This window comes from Candoia aspera, chromosome 8 (assembly GCF_035149785.1).
Source record: "Candoia aspera isolate rCanAsp1 chromosome 8, rCanAsp1.hap2, whole genome shotgun sequence".
NCBI lineage: Eukaryota > Metazoa > Chordata > Lepidosauria > Squamata > Boidae > Candoia > Candoia aspera.
The window spans coordinates 50,127,328-50,148,203 of NC_086160.1; the positions used below are offsets into that span (position 1 = coordinate 50,127,328).

General features: G+C 33.9%; 1 protein-coding gene across 2 annotated transcripts in view; it reads right to left on the reverse strand.

Moving 5' to 3' along the window:
• Positions 1-19,669, reverse strand: part of USP53 (ubiquitin specific peptidase 53) — a 29,280-nt gene extending 9,611 nt beyond the window's left edge. The window contains exons 1-13 of one of the 2 annotated variants that reach the window (XM_063310154.1): positions 19,340-19,669; positions 15,891-15,983; positions 14,195-14,329; positions 13,474-13,587; positions 13,312-13,394; positions 10,087-10,192; positions 9,025-9,171; positions 7,043-7,192; positions 6,500-6,671; positions 5,155-5,292; positions 4,109-4,273; positions 3,220-3,946; positions 2,415-2,491 (exon numbers count right to left, since the gene is read on the reverse strand). In XM_063310154.1, the coding sequence (XP_063166224.1) occupies positions 2,415-2,491; positions 3,220-3,946; positions 4,109-4,273; positions 5,155-5,292; positions 6,500-6,671; positions 7,043-7,192; positions 9,025-9,171; positions 10,087-10,192; positions 13,312-13,394; positions 13,474-13,587; positions 14,195-14,329; positions 15,891-15,983; positions 19,340-19,483 (2,251 nt within the window). In that variant the 5' untranslated portion in view covers positions 19,484-19,669. Of the gene's footprint in view, positions 1-2,414; positions 2,492-3,219; positions 3,947-4,108; positions 4,274-5,139; positions 5,293-6,499; positions 6,672-7,042; positions 7,193-9,024; positions 9,172-10,086; positions 10,193-13,311; positions 13,395-13,473; positions 13,588-14,194; positions 14,330-15,890; positions 15,984-19,339 lie in introns of both variants that reach the window. The other variant, XM_063310155.1, reaches the window with a different exon arrangement.
• Between the last annotated feature and the right edge of the window lie 1,207 nt (positions 19,670-20,876).

A 20,876-nucleotide genomic window follows, 5' to 3' on the forward strand; every position in this document is an offset into this window, starting at 1 on the left:
TTACTTAGCTGGTTTGAAAAAAATGTGCTCAGAGTGCTCATCAATGGCTTTTGATTTAACTGGACTGAAGTTATCAAGGGGGCACCACGAAAATCAGTCCTGGGCCTTTTGCTCTTCAATACTTTTATTAATGACTTACATGAAGAGGTGAACAGAATGTTTATGAAATTTAAGATGGATGGAATTTAAAATGATAGAAATAAAATCCTTCCTCCTGGGATTAGGATGGCCCTGACCCTTTTGGCTTTTTGGAAGACCTTGAAGATCTGGCTTAATGCCCGGGCCTGAGACCCCAAGTGTGCGAAGGGCCCTGTTTCATGGTTGTGTTGACACCGATGGTTTTTAAGATCTCTTGGCTGTATTTATATTTAATTTTTTGAATTGCTTTGTTTTTATTATGGTTAGCCGCCCAGAGTCACTGGTTTGAGATGGGCGGCTATATAAATTGAATAAATAAAAATTCTTAAGAAGTTTGATAGTTAGAGAAACAGACTGAAAATAATAGAATGAATTCAAAGTTGTTCCCATAGAATACAAAATATAAATGCACAGGTAAATGATGGGGGATATTTGGCATACCTGGCATGGTAATAGTACTTGTGAAAAATATATTGTAATAGTGAAGATGATTACAGACTGCATATAAGTTAGCAGCATAACGTGATTGCAAAACAACGCCACATGCAGTTTAGGCTACATCAACAGTGTGTTCAGTCCAGTGCACATTTTAAGAAGATTTCAGAGAAACTGGAACAGATCAGAGGACTTCAAGAATGTTCATAAAACTGGAAACTAAATCCTTGAAAGAGATATGAAGACATTGGGAATGTTTAATCTTGAGAAGAGAGGATATAACAGCATCTAAATCAGCTTTACTTGATTTGCTCAAGTGGAGCCCAGACATTTATCTATTGGGATGCTTTAATTTGCTTTCCTGAACTAAGCAGGGATTATAATACAGAGCTTTAATGGCCTCTCCCAACTCTAGCCACAGATAGTCCTCATTTAGAGAGTTCCTCAGTTAGTGACCATTCACAGTTACAACAGTGATGAAAAAGTAACTTTTTAAAGATTTTTTTTTAATCCTGCCTTTATTAATTTTATAAATAACTCAAGGTGGGGAACATACCTAATACTCCTTCTTCCTCCTATTTTCCTACAACAACAACCCTGTGAGGTTAATTGGGCTGAGAGAGAGAAAGTGGCTCAAAGTCACCCAGCTGGCTTTCATGCCTAAGGTGGGACTTGAACTTTATGACCAATCCTCACATTTACAACTTTCACACGTCTGTAAAGCAAAGGAAAACTGGAGTAGATCATAAGCACAGTTGTGGTTTTACTTAGTGATCGCATTGCTTAATGACCAAGTTGCCGGTCCCAATTGTAGTTGCTAAATGAGGACTACTCAAGCATCAATATGAACATATTATGAACAAACAACACATAAAATTAACATTAAAAGAAAAAGTCATATGACAGCCTAATCCTAAAATCTGCTACATTTATAACTACGGGATCTGAAAGGGTAATTCTATTATTTGTTTTCCCAGCCAAGTGTAATAGTTATTAAAGTAGACACACATGAGTAAATGTTTAAAATTAAAGTGCCAAATATAGTTAAATCAGCCTGAAAGATATTGTTTTGAAAACATTTTCTAAATAAATTTTCAAGCCAACATAATTACATTTTTGACAGGATGTCAAAATTGTACTAATTTAATTTAGTACTAATTAAAATTGTACTAATTGTACTAATACTAGTTTAAATCATATAAAACTCTAACTATCTAGGTTCTCTTACAAAATATCTTGAAACTCCATGAAAATACTATTAATTTGTTACTACGCTATTATATATACTCAACAGGAGGTGGCAGTGCAAGCTTGCAATTAAACACTCCCAATATAGTATCATTGCGGCAAACATTCAATGAGAGTGGCTCACTGCTGTGCCTTCAGAATTCCAACTAATATAAAAATAGATGTGTTATTTTTCTCTTCTGCTGACAGGAAGATCCATGCGTGGTTAAAATCAGACACAGCTCAGCAGGAATTTTAACTCTATGTTCTAGTCAAACTAAATATGTCTGATGTTAGGACTGCACCTTTATTATCACTATTAATGAAGCATAATGTTTTAGAAGTAGAGAATAAATTTCATTTATGTTAATTTTAAAAAATGTTTTCGATAAGATAGAAATGTACCTGCCAAAGAAATAACTAATTATTTTATTTCAAGAATTAGGAAGTAACAAACAGTTTGTACAGAAAACCTGCCAGTATCAAAGTATTTGTAAGAATTTGTAGTTAAGTAGTCACAATAACAATAATTATAACATTTAAACACTAAATTTTATATAGCTAAATATCATTAGCAGTTCAATACACTTAGGTAACATTGACAACAACCTTACCTTCCAAAGAATTTTTGTTCTGCTGGGAGAAAGACTGCAAGACATTTCCAGAATATCTGACTGTTAGGTTTTGGTCACTATGAAACAGAATACAGTAAATATTAACAGACTGTATAATAGTGTAACAGAGTTCACTAACCCTGAGACTTCCATTGAAATTTTTACAAAATACCTAAAAGTTTGCCACACAGGAATTTACAAATTTGACAATGAAGCATATTTAACCCCTGGCTCCTCTTTTTTCTCTTCTCTCTTACCCCTCCTAGTATTACAACTGGTAATACAAAGCAGAAGCATCAAGAGAACACACCTACCAAGGAAAAGTTAAATGAAAAAAGGGGAAGCAACAAGATTTACATGATTGTAATCTTAGTATTTTTACAAAACTCAGCCTCCTTATTCTATTTTGAATATCCTCAAATACTGCCATTCAAATACAAGTAATATTAAACCTGGATCTTAATAAAAAGTATTAGTTTCTTTTCTTTCTAGTAGAAGAAATCTACATAGATAACTTAATAAGCAAATTTTTTCTACTTTATAATTTATATCTTGATAATCAAATAAAAATAGAAAATCAATGCAAGCAAGTCTACTTATTAGACCATCAGCTTGTATATCTTTTCACCCAAGCTTTTAATTATCAATGGAATTGGAATACTACAAAGTCTATTATGATGAAAGAAAATAGTGAATTTCATTTTAAAAGTTAAGATTTCTGGTAGAGAGTTTTGTACTATGGTATGGTTACACTACAATATGTATGTATTTTGTCTAAACACAAATATATTTTTTATATCATTACCTGCAGGAAATATTGTCTTTCAGAGTGTTGGTGTCAACAGGACTGCTTCCTTCAGTAACTGGTGAATCCAAGTTAGGAGATGCATTGCTGATATGATCGCTGCTTTCATAGCCAGATTCAGTCCTTTGTATTTGCCAATTATCAGTATGAACCTTTCTCTCTATAAATCCTGTGTTTTTTTCTCTACTTCCTTTCCTTTCCAAATCCAATGAATTCTGGCTTCCTGCTTCTTTTGCTTCATCTTCATAGATAGTCATCAGACCTTTCTGACTCTGATTTTCTCTAGGGCAATTGACTGAACTCTGCTCCTTTTCATGTTTGGGTTTATTGCTTGCATTTAGCTTGGATTTTGAGCTATAATATTTTTTCTCAGATTCAATAAAGATGCTATCCACATTCAGGGTTTCTCGCATGGGTTTCCAACCTCGGCTTCGACTTCTGCTGCTACTGACACTTCCTTTGTCTTTAGAATCTTGGCTACTATCTGTTTCATAACCAGCTGTGCAGTCAGCTTTCATGTGGTTTATCTTCTTTGCATCAGATACACTTTCTGTTTTATTAGACCTGAACATCTGGACAGTGGGTCTAATTGGATTGTGCACCTTTTCATGTCTATAAGGTCCTCTCCCTTGACTACCATATAGATGTTCATTAGAAATATGCCTAAATCCAGTTGCAGAGGGTGGTGATCCTGGCTTAAAATTAGTGTGTATTTCTCCAGATAGATCTTAAACAAATTACCAGAATAGAGTACAAATTATTTACAGTATTAATATATTCAAATTTTATTCATTTTTAAAAAATTCTTTCAAGTTCCTTAGAATTTCAAAGTAAACTTAGATAGGGTTATGGTATATAGGAGGAATTAGCCACAAAAAAATTCTGTTACCTTTTTGTTTTCCAGATTCTCTCCTTGATCCTCGGTCAGGATCCTTTATCAATGATGATGCGTAACTTTTCATCTCAGCTGCCTTTTGAGCACACTCTCTGGAAATATCTTTTGCTTTTTCCCTATGCTCAGTATGTCCCAATTTACCTGCAGCAATAAATGCTACTATGCTTTATACATTTACAATAATGGAACAGACAAAAAGGCAATCTAATTCAGACTTCTCTAAACTTTTTTGATAGCCCAACGAAAGAAAGTAACTTCAGCAAACGTAAAGAAATTTACTTCTTGTAACATAAAATGTTTGGCATATACCAAACTTATTACTAAGAAAAATTAGCAGTGGGTGAGTATCCTGTATTTTGGGAGGGGGGGTTCTCCCATTTTTCCTCAAAAGTTTTGAAGAAATTTTGGATTTCTTTTTTTCCCAAGTAGGTATTGAAAACAATAAACCTAAGAAGCAGCATATATAGGTTCATTGTCATAACTTCCCCTTTTTCAAAGTTTAATCAGATGAGGGAGGGAAGCAGCAACAAAGCTATTGACAGGAGAAAGTGGAAACTATATTCTAGATTCTGTGGTAAGAACCCAATAATTCTAAAAAAAAATCTAGGTTTATAAATATTATACTCTCCCTCCACACTCAACCAGATTTGGAATAGTCAGACCACTACAAACTAATTCCAAATTTTGTTTCTGATTTATTTGTTTCACTGAGTTCTCTTTATCTAGTTTGTCTATCTTGTGTGGAGAACAGATCACGTTCTAAGTCATATTTATGCAGAAATATTGAAAATTCATAAGGGTTTACAAACTTTTAAGCATCACTGTAGATGGTAGTTAACTGGACCTTTTATATAGACTACTTTATATAATGTGCAATTAGTTGTAGTAGATAACATCTGTAATGCATAATAACTTGTAGCAGACAACATTTTTAAGAGCCAACCAAAAATTATGTATGATTAACCTCGCAATTATCCCAATTATAATTCAACCCAATAATTTTAAAAAATGTGTATAATACATACCTGACCCTCTGACACTAGGTTGAGTATAGTTCCGAGTAAAGGCAGAGTTTTCTAGCTGAATTTTTTTACTCTTCTGGTTAACAGTTTCTTCCCCCTTTTCAAATCCATTCTCTTTTACACAATCTGATTTAAGAAAAGTAGATTTCTCAAAACCTAGGAAAAAGGAATGTTAAAAAAGATTACTACTTTTAAGAAGAAAAAGTTTACTTATTTTAGCTCTAAAATTGGTTTTCTAATTAATAGTCTGTATAACAAATTAAAAATAAATGCCTGAACAACATTATACTGGGCACACCACATAGTTTAAATTCAATAGAAAAAATATTTGATGAATGATCAAACTTCATCCTTTACAAACCAATAAATTCAAAGTAGACTTTCATTTCAGACTAACAAAATCCAGGTTTTAAAAATATGTAGTTATTATTTGAAAAATCTAGTCTTTTTTACAAAAATACATTTGATTTAAATTAAAAATGCATTTTAAAAAATCATTTATCCATTTTGCCATTTAATATCTGGACTCCATCCCATCTGAAAAATTAAATATCCCTCAGACCCAGCTTATTAATTTCCTAACAACAACTAAAGATCCTGCAACTTTCCTATTCCTAACACTGAAGCCAAGAAATTGTGCATTAATACATTAATGTAAGGCCACCAAGGTTCAAGCCCTCATTCAGTCAGTAACCCTATTAGCCTTTCAGAAAGTTCTTAAAACATGCTTTTGCAGAGCCTTGGGGATCCCATGAAAACAGGGAGCCTGCAAAGTAGTTATATTGTATTTAAGATGTTGGTCCATTCTCCTACGGTCTTTATTTATAATTAATTATTTGTAATGTTTATTTATCAAAATTATAATTATAATGATTTAATAATAACGGTAGTTTATACTTGTCTCTAAGTGTTTGTTTCACTGTATGCTGCTAAAAGTCATGTTTGTGAAATGGGTGGGTATATAAATTTGCTAAATAAGAAATAAAATAAAATAAAATAAAATAAAATAAAATAAAATAAAATAAAATAAAATAAAATAAATCATGTGGTTTACTGGAAAATTTTGGGCCAGTGACTGTTGCCAGCTCAACTTGAGTCGTGTGTGTGTGTGTGTGTGTGTGTGTGTGTGTATGTATTATATATATATAAAAGGGATAAAAATCTAAAAAAAATCTTGTCACAAAATCAGTCTGAGGATAAAAATAGGGAAGACTTCCATGTACAACCCAATGAGTGGGAAAAGAAGGTAGACTACCAGTATAATGTTGGTAGGCCACCTTTCAATATATCAATACCACTACGTTAAGCACCTCCTCATTTTACTAAATAAGTCTGAATTTGTAAAGATTCCAGATTATATTACCAAGTTCTTCTTCATTTCCCATAGAGGCTTTATAATGTGACCAGTGAATTATATGCCGAAGCGCATCTTCTGTTGATACCGGTGTACCATCTGGGTTTGCATAAAATAGTAGCAATGGCTGAAAGTGACACCGAATGCACTTGGACACCACATCTTTCCATTTTGTTCCAACCTAAAAAATATTACCCCAAATGCAGAAGTAATCACTAAGTTCAGGTAAGAAATAGTGGTAATGCAATTTAAAATAAACTGGACATGAATATATACATTCAAACAAATTAAAATTTCCTTAAATAGTTTAGACATGTGAAAAATAAGAATATGCTCCTTTTTTTGTAATGCATGTCAGTAAGGCAGCCAATTCCCTGCATGACAGAACAAAAACTAAATCTTTCATTTCAGGTCAGAAAATGTGCACGCTTAGAAAACATGAAGTAATGTCCTGATATCAAAATTGTCAGAATGTTATATAAAATATCTTTCATTCTCTTTAGGACATATCTGGATGCCACCATATAAAATGCAATATCATAACAACCTTACCTCTTTAACATTAGCATCATCAAATAACACCCATTTACAGCTCTTGGTATGAAAGGCAAAGGCACAGTAATGTCTGCTTGCATAGCATATCATCCCCACAAGAAAAAGCTCGCTGCTTTTGGCATGTTCATCAGTAACCCTATAAAACAACTGTAAAAATGATAGGTAAGCTAGTAAGAAGCAGAAATGAGGATAAAAAACAACAAAGTTACATAGCCAGATTGAAAGATTTCATCCACTTTTTAACTGCATTTAGCAAAGCATATAAGCTAAAGATTTCAATTATTCTTTTACATCAGCATACTGCAATCTTAGAGATGCCTATTCAGAATAAATCCTATTACTTTCATTGAACTTATTTCTGTGTAATTAGAATTGTACTTTTAATTGGTGACAATATGCTACAGTATTTGCCAAATGATGTAATTTTCATATTCTAAATTATTAACTTTTAATATAGAAATTTTCTTATCTGTAAACAAACCAATATACAGTTTGCCAAAATTTCCCATTTAATTGGAAGTATTTTTAAATAAAATTATTTTTAAAATCCATTACTGATTAAACAAACAATAACTGCGTTAATTAATAAACTAAACAATTAATCAGGCAGCACTCCCTGCCAAGTATTCTCCCAGGATATATCATGTGGCACTTATTATCCCTCTGGTTCCAGTTGAGCAGATTATTTTCCCAGGTTCAGACTTGATTCCTTTAAAAAGATGGTTTTAAACTCATTAGAAGTTTTATGTTCTGTTTGATTCAGCTTGCAACCCTGGTTGAGAAATAACCTGAGTCTTCCAGCCTGTAAGCAGGAATGATCAATGAATAGCTTCTAGAAGTTAAAACAAATTCTGCCTGGAATCCTGATGGGTCTATATTGTGTATTTATCTTCCAGTAGATCCTAGTCAAGATAGAAAGTAGTCAGAATAATTTTGGCTAGGATACTGACCTCTCCAAGTCCATCATAAACAGCTGGTGTAGAGAGCCCATTTCTCTTTCTTTTTAATATTTAAAAAGCCATCATGCATATATAATAGTATTTGGTTATTTGAAAAATACAGATTTTTATGCTAGAGCATCTAGAATGGCCATATAACTCTTAAAAGAGCTTGAAACTGCTGTCATATTTTTAAAACATCAAATAAGGTAAAATGAATATAATATTCTCTTTGTTCAGCTCAAAGTAAGTACAATCACATTTACTCAAAAATCTCTATAGACTTTTATTTATAAAAACTGGAGCAACATTTTTTAGTACTATACTAGAAATCAGTCCCTAAAGGCAGATTGTAAAATGGACTGTACTTATCTGGTCTATTAACTTTACCTATAAATAGGAACCTTATTTATGGAATGTCCTCCTCAGAGATTCATACCTGGAGTCAATGATACTATTTTACAAGCTAGGGAAAGCTAGGGAAACATGCTGCTATTTGGCTGGACTTTTCAGAATGTACCTTTTGATTATGTTAACCATTTTGCTGAATGTTAAGTTCTCTCTTAAATCCGTTTCTGCTGCTTTATTACTGAAGTATTTTATACATTCTATAATAGACATAAACACTCTTATGTATTCATTTATACATTTCTATTATTTTGTTCTAGGACACTTGAGATATTTTATTAGCTGAAGCATGTATTTTAAAAGTTGTATTTAGACTTGTTTTATACATCCAAGACTAGGTGAGACACATCTTAATTTTTTAAAAAAATTGTAGCACTATTAAAAATAGTGGTAAATGAAGAGAGGACATTGCAAGTGCAAGCTATTTATAAAGTTTAAAAAAAATCTTTTAATTTCAAGTTGCAATCCTATGCATGCTTTTCTGGGAGAAATCCCAACTTCATTTGATTGGGTTTCTTCTGAGTATAGTAGTATTAGACAAGATGGAGAACTTTGTTCTCAGAAATTTCAAAGTTTTTTAATGTGTGTGAGAGAGCATGGAAAAATAATTATATTAATTATTATGTTCAATACCCCTGGAAGATAAAGTTGTGTTGCCAGATTCCGGATGACATCTTCTGTCAGGTCAGAATGTTCAGAATCCCAGACTAATCCTATGGTAACAATTTCTGGACAATTCATTAGAACACGACGGATTTTAATTTTTTGGCCACAGTTGCTCTACAAAAGAAAATGGGATAAATAGTAAGGTTTAGATGCTTTTGAATGTCAAGATCTTTATAAACCACATAGGATTAATTTAGACTATGTTTTATAACAGACAAGATCTCCAGTTTATTCACATCATGTTCCATTATTTCTGATCTAAATGGTCAGTTACTAAATTTAAATATGTTAGCAATTATGCAGCAATTCATCTGAGTTTCCTGCTGCTTTTCACTGAAGTAGGTTTCTGTAGAGACTAAAACAAATTACTGTAATTTGGTTTGACCACTGCTATTTAACAACATCAGATATTTCTGCAACACTCACAATAGCATAATAGAAAAACTACTCAAGGAAAAACGATTTAAAAACAAATTGTAAGATAATCTAATTTAATAACTACTAAGGTATACCACTGTGTTTTATAAAACTAAAGTGTTTAATTTCAATTAATGGTTCTATATCTCAATAAGCTATATGATTTTTACCAGAAATGTATATATGACAATTGTTATTTTAACATCAAATTCTCCAAAATGATCATTTTTCTACTTAGTAATATAAAGACTATCTGTACAATGAATTTTGAAATATTCATTATTTTAAAAACAATTATATCCTACCTTTTTCAAACAACTGTTATTTTATCTGAGAGCCAAGAACAAATAATTAATGGTCCTTATACATTGTTTCAAGGAGTTACTTTTCCCAGAATTTTGTCCTAATTTTACCTGCAAAGAAATTTACTAAACCGATTTACAGTTTAGGTGTTTGAAGGCAGATTATAGACCGACACATTGATCTATTAAACCAAATTTTTTTAAAATAAACTTTTGTACTTAACATGACATGTTTGGATTTATCACTGTTATGAAAAAAAAAAAAACCTCTCACCAAAATAGAAAAACAGTATTTCTTTGGTAAACTTACAGGACAGTTCCTAAAGTCATCTGTAGTATTCGCAGCCTGAAGCAGTTCAGCAAACATTTCTGGCTTGAGTCGTTCATTCCTTTCCACCATTCTATCAATTTCATTGCTGTAAAGGAAATATTTTGATTTAGCCCATATTATTATTACAATAAACATAATGTTATTATATTTATATTTGTAAGATTTATATTCTGATTTCCACTAAGGAGCTCAAGGTAGCATATATACACTGCGTGCACAATTATTAGGCAAGCTGTATTTTTGAGGATGAATTTCATTATTGAACAACTACAGTGCTCTCGGTCAATCCAAAATGTTAATAAACCTCAAACCTGAATATTTAAGAAAGTAAAAGTGAGGTTTTGGCTTTCTTAGGAGCATATCTATGTGTGCACAATTATTGGGCAACTATTAGTGTGCAGAATTATTATGCAACTAAATTAAAAACGAAAATTCCCCCATCTCATTTTCATCTGTTAAAGTGAGAATAATAAACAAACAACTCAAAATTTACTGACATTTCAAACGAAACATTACTGACATTTCAAACGAAAAATCAGTGACCAATATAGCCACCCTTCTTTGCAATAACATTCATAAGCCTTCCATTCATGGAGTCTGTCAGGTTCTTGATCTGTTGATGATCAACTTTTTGTGCAGCAGCAACCACAGCCTCCCAGACACTGTTCAGAGAGGTGTACTGTTTTCCTTCACCGTAAATCTCCCGTTTGAGAAGGGCCCACAAGTTCTCAATAGGGTTTAGGTCAGGTGAGGAAGGGGCCATGTCATTATTCTTTCATCTTTGAAGCCTTTACTGGCTAGCCACACAGTGGAGTACTTCGATGCATGCGATGGAGCATTGTCCTGCATAAACCTCATGGTCTTCTTGAAAGATGCAGACTTTTTCTGTACCACTGCTTGAAGAAAGTGTCTTCTAAAAACCGGCAGTAGGTTTGGGAGTTGATTTTGAGTTCATCTTCAACCCGAAAAGGTCCAACTAGCTCACCTTTAATCATACCAGCCCATACCAGTTCCCCATATCCACCTTGCTGGCGTCTGAGTCGAAGTGGAGCTCTGTGCCTGTTACTGATCCAGCCACGGGCCCATCCATCTGGTCCGTCAAGAGTCACTCTCATCTCATCAGTCCATAAAACCTTTGAAAAATCTGTCTTCAGATATTTCTTGGTCCAGTCTTGCCATTTCAACTTAGGTGTCTTGTTTGGTGGTGGTGGAGTTTCAGCCTTCCTTACCGTGGCCATGTCTCTGGGCACTGAACACCTCGTACTTCTGGGCACTCCAGGTAGGTTGCAGTTCTGGAATATGACAGCACTGGAGGATAATGGGTTCCTGGTAGCTTCACGGTGGATTCTTCTCAAATCTTTGGCAGTTAATTTGCGTCTTTTTTTCTCAACACATTTCTTGCGACCCTGTTGACTATTTGCAACAAAACGTTTGATGGTTCTGTTTTGGTCATGCCCCAATAACTTAGCAATTTCAAGAGTGCTGCATTCCTCTGAAAGACTTTACGATTTTTGACTTTTCAGAGTCAGTTAAATCTCTTTTTTGGCCCATTTTGCCTTAGAAAAGAAGCTGCCTAATAATTATGCACATCTTGACATAGGGTGTTGATCTCCTTAGGCCACACCCTCCCTCATTACACAAATACACATCACCTGATATGCTTATATCCAATAAGCATTCAGGTTTATACAGCTTGGAGGTGGAAAATATGCATAAAAATGATACGGTCAAAATACTCACTTGCCTAATAATTGTGCACACAGTGTAGCACTTATTCCTCCCATTCTTCCATACAACAACCCTGTGTGATAGGTTGGGATGAGATCATGACTGGAATTTGCCCAGTGAGTTTCCATGGTTGAGGGTGGACATTTTACCGTTTACGTTAAATAAGGTAAGCAACATTAGGAAAAAAATTACTTCTTTTACAAATTTAGATCTATTTAGGGCTCTGCAAATATTACAGGATGTTACAAATACAGAAAAGTACAAGAAAAGAAAATGTATTATGTAAATATGAATGTATATATTTTCAAGCATGGAGAAAATCAGGTACTTGGGAGTTTAAAACCGCACAGAGCACCTTAACAGCCCATGAATTGAGCTCTGAGTTTGCTATTGTTATTATGATTGTAGTTTTTTGAAAAATGCTTCTGGATATCAAAACATGGTTTGAACAGTTCTGATCTTATGAGGCAAATGTATTGCAAATTAGACATCTCCATTATAATTAAAATGGCTGGGTTACATTGACAAAGTTTAAATCTATATTCCAACATTCCCTAGACATTTCATTTGTAGAAAGCATTATTTATGGGCAAATGAGACGACATCTAAAAGTTATGTTTACTAGCCCATTCCATCAAAATGAGAAGATTATACTGGTAAAAAGGATACATCTAGCTTACCTCTAAATGCCCATTCTACCTGGAAACAGAATGACAGCTTGGACTGATGGGAAGTCACTCCATGTAGGTCAATAGGATAACTTATTCCAAGGAGAAATTTCCTTTGCTGTGTCTTGTGATATAGTTTAGTTAAACTCTGATTTCCATCATCAGGGAGGAAGCAACTTCCTATTAGTTCAAGCCATTATTTTAGTTCCTGAAGAAGGGAAACAAAGGCTGATGTAGTAACCCTAAACAAGATTTGATCATGCCCAGACAAGGTCAGATGAAGCTGCCACCAGACACAACTACTGAACTTTAAAAAACTAAGCAGAATCAGACCTAGTTACTACTTCAGTGAGGGAGCACCAGAAAATCCTAATGCTGTAAAGCTAGACAGTTGGAAAAACATCCAGGAAAGCAACTGCAAACCACTTCTGCGCAGTTATGAAATTTATGTAGACTTGTCCATCAAGTCACCAGAAGTTGATCATGTGATACATGCTATTGTGGTCAACACATTAGTATCTTTACCAATAAAACATCACCCAAGGCCACCTTTAGTAGATATTTCATTCTCATTTGACAACAAATATTATGGCAATTTTGGAACATAAATATATTCCTCCCCTAGGAACTGATGACACATTTGGATGTGAATGTTCTTCAGCTTTAACATGATAAAGAAGTAATTGGGTCATTCATCAAAGCTAATGTATTTGCTCTAATCTCTACTTCTCACTAGAATTTAAAATTGTCAACTTATGAGAACAGTGGAGAGAAAAAAGAGAAAGCACAAAGAATTTTTTTTTCTTACCATAATGCTGTTGTTGAAATGTAACGCACAAATTCTGTAAAAGGCAAGGGGTCTGAAGATGCCCCACAACTGCAACATACACACTGTAGGTAAACGAAAATTTTAATTTTTAGAGATTTTAAAATGTCAACGGAATAAAATAAATATGAACAAAAATCTTACCTGTTCATATAATGTCATGGCAAACTTCTGATGTGTTATGCAGGATTTAGAAGTGCACATATCTGTTCCATTGCTTGGTACTATGTGATAGTGAATCCTCTCAAGGATATTTTCCTAAATAAGTAAATGTGTTGATTTATTTTAATAATTATGATGAGCCATCAAGTTGGTGTTGACTCTAAGAAGCCTCAGAGAGACATATGCAAACATTATCTGTCCCCAACATGGCCCTTCAGGTTGTAATACATTTCACCAATTAAGCCTTCAAGAAGTACTGTATATATGCTTGAATATAGTCATTTCTTTCTCAGCAAGAACAACTTTTGTTTCACTCTAAAATGAACCAGGCTCTTTTGCTCTATGCTCCTATGCTCAGAATGAAGGAACAATAGCGACTGGAAACAAACTAAAGGACCCCCCATTGAGAATTATAATCTTTGTATCAAGTGAAACGATGCCCCAATTCTATATAACTGGCTGTAAACAATAGGTCAAACAAGTTATTTTTTCATATTACAAATTACCTTTATTTTCAATCTTCTAAAAAAGGATTATCGTTGGTACAGCACTTTTTAGAATCTAAAAGCATATGGCCCTAAACTGATTCATCCTTTCCTGAAGTATATTACATTGTTCACTGAAATATCAAATATGGCTCTTGTACAGACATCTCAACAATATCTAAAATAAACATTAAATACTTTAATATTATAATACTTACAAAACATTCTGCTGCATCATCCATTAAACCAAGCTGAAATCGCTGTTCATCTTTAAAACTTTCAGCCAAGGCATGTCTCATGTTATTTGATGGGAGAGCTTTTTCTCGACTATGTTGGAATTGGGAAAATATTGTCTGGAATTCAACAGCAATATTCATACTTTTATATATTAACTGATTGGGAACAGTATAGTATACCTGAATATATCATAATAGAGGCTCCAGCATCTAGAGGTGGTGTTGAGAACCTGTGATTCTTCAGATGCTGCTGAACTAGAACTAAGTTCCTTTACTATTAGCTGGGTATGGCTTCTGGAAGTTGACATTCAGCAACTAAAAGACAACTTGTTCCCTATCTGATACAGAACAAAATTCTGTAATGATGGCTATTTTGAACACAGCACATGTATCCAACACGTAATACTGGACATGTTTACTCATGATAAGCCATAATCCATGTCTACTTTGTTCCTCCAAGTTGAAAGTCTAAAAAAAAATCCCAGATCTGCACCCATGGACGTTACAATATGTTTGAATTGGAATCCTGCTGTTTCTGCTGCTATCAAATCACATTAAAAAGCCAAGAACAAATCTGGGGCAATCTGCGTGGCATACCCACACCCATAATCTCCCAGGGTTGTTCTCTGAGTGATATGGGCAGGGAATAAATTTGAAAAATAAATATAAATATTTCTGCTTATACCTTCAAAATAAAATAGAATTATATGTGTAATGTTTTTATCATGTTTTTATCACTAGAAATATGTAAAATTTAATTATTATTTTTTCCATCAAGGATTTTCTTGACACCTTGAGCTTATTGAAAACAGAACTTTCAACAAGAGATCAGAGAAGTTGAGCCAAAGCAGCAACAGTTTGCTCCTGCTGTATTGTGAGGAAATCATAAAAGGCCATATGATCAACACTCAGTATTTTACTTACTTATTTATTTATTTAAATAAACAAACACTCAGTATACTGGAGCAACTCAATTCCCACAATGGCTAACTATATTTTCTTATAAATATGGCATGAAAGCTGTATCTTCACTCTCTCCTTAGCAACTGGCATACTCACTCTGACTATGGGTTCTACATGCAGTCAAGCAAGAACAGCAACAAAATGAGGCAACATAGTATTTCTAGTAGTGAATGAAGTACAAACTGGTATCCAGCAATGCTTTCTTGTTTTCTTTTCCAGTTCTTTTCCTTTACTAATTTACATCTAAGTGTTTTAGACAAAGGGCAGACAATCTGTTTCCCTTAGGGTAATTCATGCAGCTCTCAACCTAATTTCAAAATACCTGTACAAGTAATCAGTCCAGATATCTGCCATGGATTATTTATCTTTTAACTGGAGCCACCAGTTTTTAGGAAATAAAGGGTGTCAGGAAAAAAATAAAAGTGTTCTGATCAATTTCGCAATGCTACCATTATTCTATGGTAATCAATGAATTGTACCAGAAGAAACATGTCCTTTGAAAGAAAAAAAAATGTCCATCCCTGCTTTTGGACTTATATACAGATCAAAAGCAATTAAAACTATTAATAAATGCTACTTTTAGAATTTTTTTAATGATTTTAAAAGTAACTTATTAGATATGTGTTACATCAATGAATCAGAAATTTTCATGAAAATTACACCACCAAAATTAGTTCTCATTCATACAAGTCAAGTAAGAAAATTCTAAGCTTACCTTCAAAGCACAAAATATGCAGGCATCACCTTGACAAACGTGTCCCGTGAGACCTCTTAAACTTCGACGAAATATATCAAGTTGCCATAAAACCTAGAAAAAAGAGAAAACTAACATCCATTTTTGCCTCCAAAGATTTGTTTTCATTCTAAAAGGTCAATGTCTACAATAAACTGCTACTTTTTGTTCCAGATACACAACAGCATGGAATACTACAATTACATTGCTTTTGAGGGGATGCTCTTTCTTAACTTTAGTGAAATCTGCAATAATTCTGAACGAATGTTAAATGATAATCAATTTTTCCTATCCAAACTTTTTTCACTCACTCAGTCCATTACTGTTTAAATCAACATATAATTTTATGCAATATTTTACCTAGTAATTATCTTGGCTTGCTGTATTTATTCATATAGGACATAGATATATTTATGTGTGTATATATATACAATTTTACATATAATAGTATTCATAAATTTAGTTAACCAGAATCAATTACTGAACCTAAAATATAATGAATACAAACATTACAACAGATATTGTCACATTCATACGTCACATTGAACCAAGGTTCTTCAGAACTGTGATATAAAGAAGAATGGGCATTACTTGATCACTCTGTATCTCTCCAAATGATTAAGATGATAGTTCCAAACAGTATTTTATTTATGGTACATGAAAGAAGCAGCATGATTAAAACAATTAAGGAAATTCTTGCCAGCTTAGTTAGATACAAATGCTTTCAGAGCAATGTGCACCCATTAAACACTTCATTCACATATATTCAGTGAAACTCCACTTTGGATTTATAAACTATAATATTCTCAACTAAACAATTTAAGTCTGGACAGAACAGCAAAAATCTCTAAAGAATATGCAGCATCCACATTTTCTTTAATAAGATAGGCTTATTTTAATATTAGAAGGCTTTAATGAAGAAAGAGAAGTTTGACAGCTTTAAAAATGTGAACTATAAATAAATAAATCTTTACTAGTAAAATTTATGAAATTCTAATCCACTCAATACTTTTTGACTAACTGAAATTGCAACTGCAGTCAGACTGTTGTCAAATAACAGTATTTTGCTAACAATGATAACCACCATTACTGGATCAATCATTGTAACCAACTTTGTTCCCCACTAACTAAGGTAAAGTTTACATTAAGTCCAGTCGTGTCCGACTCTAGGGGGTGGTGCTCATCTCTCTTTCAAAGCCGAAGAGCCGGCGTTTGTCTGTAGATACTTCTGTGATCATGTGGCCAGCGTGACTACACAGAATGCCGTTAACTACCCACCAGCAAAATGAAGGGCCTGAGCTGAATTGAAAAAGAATGGACAGAGAGGGAATCTAATCTACTCCAAAAGATTTGGAACTTTCAAAGAAGAGATTTGGAAAACATGTGGGTAGTAGTAAAGAAATTCCAATTGCAGTAACTGAAGTCCTTGTGATGTTGGCTATAACTCAAAATATTATTATTCTAAGTACAAATATTTATCTGGAAAGGATACTGTATATTAGAGGATGTTATGACAACCACCCAGGCCTTGCAATAAAAATGTTATTTGAAAAACATCTATAATATATGCAAAGCATAATTTTAATATTTTACTTTCTCCTATCAACAATAATTAAAATTTAATTCTAACTTTAGATATTCTCCAAGATTCAAAGATAACCAACATACACTGACATATAAATTCAGTACTACAGTATAAGGGCCATATAAACTATATAAACTTGAAATTGGGAGAAATATTCAGGCACTTTAATATTGTGCATAGTAGATCTAAATTTCACATTTGGGAAATCTTAACACTATTAGGTTACTAATATTTATATTGTAATAATTATTACTTTTTTGTGAAGTATTAGTAACTCTTGGCTAATTGTTGTTGTTATTACAGTTTATCTTTGGAACTTTGTATTGAATTAACCATATTCTACAATCTTATTCTGGACTAAGATTTCTGAAGGAAGGAGCTCATTACTATACACTGAGCAATATTTACTTCAACTACAATATGAAATGTCTACTTTGGGATCTGGCCTTTGCACCATGTAATCATTTTTTTAAAATCCATTTTAAAAATCCATTCAATTGTGTCTGATTCTTGGAGACTGCCTGGACAAGTCCCTACAGTTTTCCTCGCAAGGTTTTTTGGAAGTTGTTTGCCATTGCCTTCTTCCTAGGGCTGAGAGTGAATGGCTGAAGATCACCCAGCTGGCTTTGTGCCTAAGGTGGGACTAGAACTAACGGTCTCCCGGTTTCTAGCCTAGTGCCTTAACCACTACACCAAACTTGCTCTCATGTAATCAATAGGCATTTGTTAATTCCATGTGTTAAGGCATATAAAATGTGGCAACTGTTTTCAGTATTCTTATACTGAATGTTTTATCTAGGTCCTCCTTGTGGACTTCTAGTTGATCAGTTGGTATCAGAAAAAGGATATTTAAAATGACCTTTATTAAGAGAGATATAAAATGATACAACTATGGTGAAAAAGTGTGTTTGAAGAAACAGTAAAATGCCCAAACATGGATTCTTTCGTTGGAAGAATTTAAACACATAGCTTTAAAAAAAATCTGGCTTCTTCCTCTATCAGTCACTATGAAGTCACAGAAACCTTTCACAGAAGTTAAAGTTTATCTTTGAATGTTTATGTTATGAAATACTTTACAAACTCTGTGTTTGTAGAATATGGGAATATTATTATGGTATAAAGCAGGCCTGCATAAGTTGTAGAGAAGAAAGGGCCGCATTGATAAATTAAAAACCACTGTGCACAACAAAGGAATACCTGGTGTGCCAATCAGCTGTTTGCCAGATAGTGGAGCAGCAGCAGTGCTAGAGCTGGCAGTGGGAGCAAGGTATGGAAGCGCTTGACAGAGCAGTGGCAAATTTATCACTTTTTAAAAAACACCAGAAGGCTGCAGGAGGTTGCTTGCCATTTACTCTAATAAAATTTTATCAGCTTTTTTTATATGCATTTATATTCTGTTTAAAATAGCATTTGGCTATATTTTAAATAATCTCTCACTCTATATATTAAGCATTGCCCTGCTGAGAGCTTTGAAATCCATTGTACTATTTTTTCTTCCCAAAATAAATATCTTTTCAGCATCCTATGAAATTTGGCCTTTCATTCTGTTACTTCTTGTTTTGGTTTCTTTGGTCTGGTCCTACAAGATTTTTTTCATGTTTATTATTTCATCTTAGATAAACCACCAATAGTTTATTAGTAGTCAGAGTAATCATTTTCTCTCTGTTGCCACTTTTGTAAGACTTTTCTCTTACAAAGGATATAAAAATAATCAAAATTATGAAATGGAGAACCCTTGATATACAGTAACAGGAATCTAGATTAACATATCTGCAATAAAACATATTTTCAGTATAACACGTTCAACATTCAGTACAAGGATTGATGTACTATAGCTCTTTCTTACCTGTACAGCACTGTTAAGAAAGCAACTGTTTTGTCCTGGTTCATTTAACAAGCCTTTGGTGGGGGCCAGGGACATCACACTTCCAGGCTGATAAACTTTTCCAAGATTTCCTCCAGGTTTTCTCAAGAATTTAACCCATGCCATTATTTAGGAAACAAATATAGATTTATAAAGTAAGATGTAAGGAATCTGAGCAGAACAAGGCAAACTCGGACAATTGCCTTTAAAAATTATGGCACTGTGATCATGCTTCCAAGTCTTCAGCTTGCACTTAGATAACAGTGTTATGCTCTATTTGGTTTACGAAAATAGTTTTTAAAATCAGAAGCCAAAACAGAGCATAAACATATCAGAAATTCCAGTGAATAAAGTTAATGTAATTTGAAAAACCATAAAAAGTAATCAAAGATATTGATTATCTTTGTAATGTTCAACTCCCTTTTAACTTCTAATGCAATATCATTTTGGCAAAGGTTTTTAAAATATAATAGTAACTATCAAAAACCAGGAGTTCTTAGCTAGTACTGTATGCAGGGATTTTATGCTGATCGTTCTTTCTCAGTATTGGCAATATATCACATTTCTTCTTTTGGTTCGCAGAAATATTTCTATGTGTTCTTCATATCATCTTTCAAAGTCTGAAAAAAAGGGGGAGGGGGAGTTATGATTGTATACACATACTTTCTTCACCAGTCATGATCTATTTGGCAGAGAAGAAAAATACCCAAGACTGAAACAGCATCCAGAGGCCTGTGCCGAAGTAACAAAGCACAGGAGCAGCGCTTTTCAGTTATAGCCTCTGGGACACACTTTGCTTGATACCGCCTACTTAGCAAGCAAAAGAAGAAAGGGAGTGGCCGGTAAGCCTATAAATAAAGGTACCTCCAGCAATGAGACGTCAAAAAACATGCTTCAGGCTTTGTGTTGCTCTTTGTTTCCGAGTACAGGATATCATGTAAACACAAGTAGAATTTTTTTTTCAACACTGATTTACTTTTCATACTTAAGATTTCCTATCACAAACTATGGCTTAGTTGTAAAAACTTACGGTTTCACACCACACACACAGTTTTTACCTTGGGGAGTCTTTTGATATCATACTTCCTTGTTTACTCAGAGACTTGTGATTTACTAGGAATGCTGACTTATTGGTATCACAAACACTGATTTAAGTGACACTGTGATTTCATACCATGTTTTGGAACAACTTCTGATACATAGTCAATACTGTTTTAGCAGCAGAGCTATGATCGTAGGTTGTGTGGCACAAGGGAAGATGGGAAGGGTGTATCCCTGCCCTCCTTCTCACCTCCCTTTGGCCCCTGCACACAATCAGCTGGTGGCAATGCCCGATGGGCAAGCGGCGACTGGCTGCTTTCAAACTGAGCCCAAAATTTGAACTCTCTTAATGGCAGTGGGCGGCTAGGGAAGGACAAGGGAGTAACTTAGATGTCTGCTGACCAGGTAGGGCTGGCTGGGGGGCGCCAGCAGTCAACAAGCAAGCCCCATTTCTCCCTGGGTGGGGGCCCTTGGGGAC